Source organism: Schistosoma haematobium, chromosome 1, assembly GCF_000699445.3.
Source record: "Schistosoma haematobium chromosome 1, whole genome shotgun sequence".
Taxonomy (NCBI): domain Eukaryota; kingdom Metazoa; phylum Platyhelminthes; class Trematoda; order Strigeidida; family Schistosomatidae; genus Schistosoma; species Schistosoma haematobium.
Genome location: NC_067196.1, coordinates 6,789,262 through 6,793,665, shown reverse-complemented (window position 1 = coordinate 6,793,665; position 4,404 = coordinate 6,789,262). Strand labels below are relative to the sequence as shown.

The 4,404-nt window shown below is 35.7% G+C and overlaps 1 protein-coding gene across 1 annotated transcript; it reads left to right on the top strand.

Moving 5' to 3' along the window:
- Positions 1-2,411: 2,411 nt before the first annotated feature.
- MS3_00000889 (uncharacterized protein) lies at positions 2,412-4,167 on the top strand (the record flags this gene model as incomplete). The annotated part of the gene is made up of 2 exons (XM_051208473.1): positions 2,412-2,722; positions 3,891-4,167. Coding segments are annotated over 2 exons (588 nt in total), but the record flags the coding sequence as incomplete, so codon positions are not given.
- Positions 4,168-4,404: the final 237 nt, after the last annotated feature.

Below are 4,404 nucleotides of genomic sequence, written 5' to 3'. Positions count from 1 at the left end.
CTTGTCGTCCCATGATGTCTTCATATCCAGTGTTGTCCGTTCCAACCTTGGTATTGAAGTCTCCCATTGGAATGGTCAGGTCCTTTGTTGGGCACTTCTCGATGATTGACTGCAGCCTATAATAGAATTGATCTTTATCGTCTTCATTGTAATCGTTGGTAGGCTCATAGCATTGAATGATGTTCATTGAAATGCCCTCTTTCTTTGTTTTGAATGAAGCTAACCCCATGCACAACCCTCCTCCTTTATCCGGGCTTGGGACCGGCAGTAGCCATCGGAGGGACTCCAGGCGGAGTTACAAATGAAAGTATTGACATTTATATTCCATAGTAAGTCATCTTAACACTTTTCGTTTCACACCACATGTCTCTTACACACTAATCCAAATTCCTACTTTAAACATTGTTAACGTTGATTGGATGAACTACTCAGTATACAGTGAACCGGAGAACCATATACCTATATATATTCGATAATTTTGATGTCTGATTAAAATTCCTTTAAAAAGCTTGGACCAGACTGCCCGAGATGTTGGATTTACTTTAAGTTCATTCGTTGAGATTTGACAAATACAATATTCTTCTTCTTCTCTAATGTCTTACATCAACTCGGTGCCCAAAAACTGTGAAAGTATTTGATCAAATTTAGACGAAATTTCTTACATGGTTGTTTCATCTTTTCGTTAATTAGCAATTCATGACTGTTTTGTTCCGTGATAAGTTCCATGAACTGTGGAAGTATTTAAAATGATAATATAACTCACTGATCACGAATATCACAATTAAGGAAACGTAAAATATTATCGAATTAAAATGTGAAGAGGATTCAATGTTCTCACTGTCCAACAATTCAATTCTAGGCTTTCAAGCTGCATAATGCTCTTGTGCATTTAAAATTCATTTATATAATCACACCTGCTGATAGGCTATCCTTATTGTCAATATTGCTTGTCTGTCAAACTGATTATGTGAGACCCCGATTTCTTACGTGTTGCGCTTTCCAGATTACTCTCGATTTAAAACCCCACAAGGATCTCCAAAATCTGCTCGTATACCTTCAAGTCCGTCCATCAGATAATCAGTCACAGTGTTTCTTGCTGTTGCAGTCTTAGTTTACATCGAGAAAAATAATGACCATCGGTCCAAAATATACAAACTATCATTATAATTAAATCAAGTAACATATAAGTGAAGTGAATAAGTTAGTCAATTAGTAAGCAAAGGCTTCAGATGGAGTCACGTGAAGCTAATACAGGGAATTTGTTATTTCACTGAACATTAACAGACTGATGGTGTTCTCGTTTTGTCCGATTTTGTAGATGATGAGGCGAAAAAGATAAGTTCAGTAGAAATAGATACGAATCTCACCATTTCGTGCTATTTCGTGTTGGTAATGCTGTCAAGGAATATCTGCTGACAGTTTCTGAATAAATAGTTATACTGTAAGTTTTCTGTTAGTCATTTAGTTCACCAACAGCAATGGAGTAGTAGTTCGTCATGCTATTACTACTTTAGTTAAGCTCATTGAGGTTCAGAAGCTTGAAACTGTAACCTAGTTGAACGCGTTCTCTTCAACTCATTTGCCAGTTGAAATTATTCGACATCGTGTAACAAGTCTTAGAAACCATGCTTGATTGCAATTCTCAGTGATAATGATGATGTTCCATAGAAGATATTACGAAGCAAGAGAGTTCGATCGATTCATATTTTCTGCTCGTTTCCCTCTACATACATGAGATCTAGTAGTTACTGAATTGTGGAAATTATCTGTCCTGTTTGACTACGCAAATTTTAACACCTTTGAAAACGGTGATTACACGGTCGTAAATTGATTTTCCATTGAATTCAGGTAGTTGCTTCTTTGGTTAATGTCGACCGACACTTTACACAACAACAGTGACAGAATGTGCACAATATAAATTGAATGACGTTATAGTAAACCTCTTTGAAATCAAAATCACCTCCATAGTTCATAGAGGAAGACATATGATGAGGCACAATGTAAAAGCAGATGTATATCTACTGTGAGAAGAGAAGTTCTAATGTTACGCGTTCATCCATTCTAATGTGACTATTGAATTTCTGATCACCATTCACTCATATTTTAGATCAACAAAGTTATTGCATTCTAAACGGATAAATACATAATCCGATAAAACTAGAACAATTTGTGTTTGTTAATCTGAATTAATTGTAGTGATATACGATAAATGAATACGTGTTATCTAGTAAGATATAGTAGCATAAACTAATAGAATCCACTCACTTCATCTTTAATCTTTAAATCTTATCATACCAAACACATAATCGTCACGAAACTATCACACGTGAATCATACAGTTCACCTCAGTCTTTGACATCTATGATATAAATTGACCCACAAAGGATGATTTCACTATTTCATCAAGAACAATGACAAATTGTTTAATGTTGCTCGTTACGGTGATTTCTTGCTCCACAGTGTGGTCACTTGAAACGTTGGAAACTACAACCGAGGATCACACAAATTCCAATAGCTCAGAAACACAAACAAGACTTTTGTACAGTCGGTCACCGCCAGTAAAATGCATGAGACTATTTAGCTTCTACAAAAACAGGGATTATTGGATCGATTTATGTGACAGTAATCCATCACTTTCACCATTTCTCAAGAAGTATACAAGAGCAGTTTGTTCACCACGCTCCACCAGATTCGATAACATTAAATACTGGGTGTTATATTCGTAAGTTTCTGCAAATAACTTCACTAGTCACCTTATGAAATGTGCATATTGCAAGTTTCATATGGGTCCTTTGTTATACAAATCCATTTGGACAGTACCTAGTCAGTGTCTCATAGGTGATAACAAGTGTTGTGTGATCATAATTTGCAAGATAATCTGGATCAAATATTAATCTGAAATGTAATAATTGTCGCTCGACAAATCGACGATGTATGTACATAGAATTACTCCCTACTCATTTACAAACACGTTGGAATAAGACTGATCAACAATACGAATACATCGAATTTAAACATGTACACCGTTGTGGTTTGACTGAGTGTTCTGGAAGCTAAGCAATTCTGTGTGTGACGGAAGTGCCTAGGTCTGGTCACTTCTGTCAACACCATTAATGTATAATTGTGAGTAATCAGATACTAGAAGAAAACCACTCTTGACTGACTCCTGTTTCAATTGGTTGTTTAAACCATATTAAATGATGTTTGTTAGTGTATTAAACTTGAGGCATTTTCATTCAGCTGTTTTGAGCATAGAATAGTATGTGTGAAATGGAAGACAAATTTCCGATCGAGTTCATCAATTAGTTCACATAGGAAATTACTGTATGTAAGGATTTCTTTCAGCCTAGTTGTATGGAAAGCTGTGCAAATGTTCACATGTAATAAATTATGCATATCAAAACAGTTAATGTGTTTCTCTAAGACCATTAGATGGAAGGAAGTAGACGAATCCCAGTAGCACATGATATTCCATTTGGTGCTTTTAACAAAGGACAATGTCGAGATAGTGCACTCAGCATGTACATATGCCCATCAAGTGTATTCCAATGTAGTCATGAACATCAACACTGGGAAACTCAAGCACATACATCTGTCATCTTGTATTTGTTCAAGCATTAGGATGGTAAGTTGTGATTGGAAGTCGACTACATTATTAATTTGTGTATAAAATGGATATCGGATGGTAAGTTGAGAAGATAATGACGATCATTGGTATGCTTCATTTCGTTGGAAATTTTATTCAACATGTTTAGTCCGTGCATAACTGCAGATGTTCAATGTAAGGTAAATAATTTCAAGTGGTTTGTTTTCCAAACAGTTTTACCAATATTGAAACTTCCATGTAGTCAGTCACATGTGTATTCTTATTACTGTGTACTTGTTTACAGGCAAGTGATGTTTCGTGGTCGATATATACTAGTTCAACCAGATACATGTGTTACAGTCATTCGTCGAGGTGGACTACGATCAGTTGGATCCATAATGAAGTGTTTAACATGGCCTAGAAACAGTGTTCATTCACCTTGTAATATACCACGAGAGTCAACGAGGATGTCTGATGAAAGTGGGGAAAATATTGTTGATGCACTGAATCAGGAGTGGAATTCTGGGGACGAAACACCTAATGAATTTGACCCAGGTTCATCAGAGAAAGACAGTGAAAATGTCGATATTATTACTAAGTGAAATCATTACTTGACACTTGTATTGCTATCATGCTATCACTAATCAACAATTACATTTTAATTAACAATATCAAGACTTTTAACAATTGTGTAGATTAACGCATTACAAGTTGACACTGAGAGTGACATGATTTCAATGGTATGATTTCTTTTGTTATTTCAGTAAAGTATTATCTAGTTGAAATGAATTGCACGAGGTGAAGTGTTCTGGATGTGC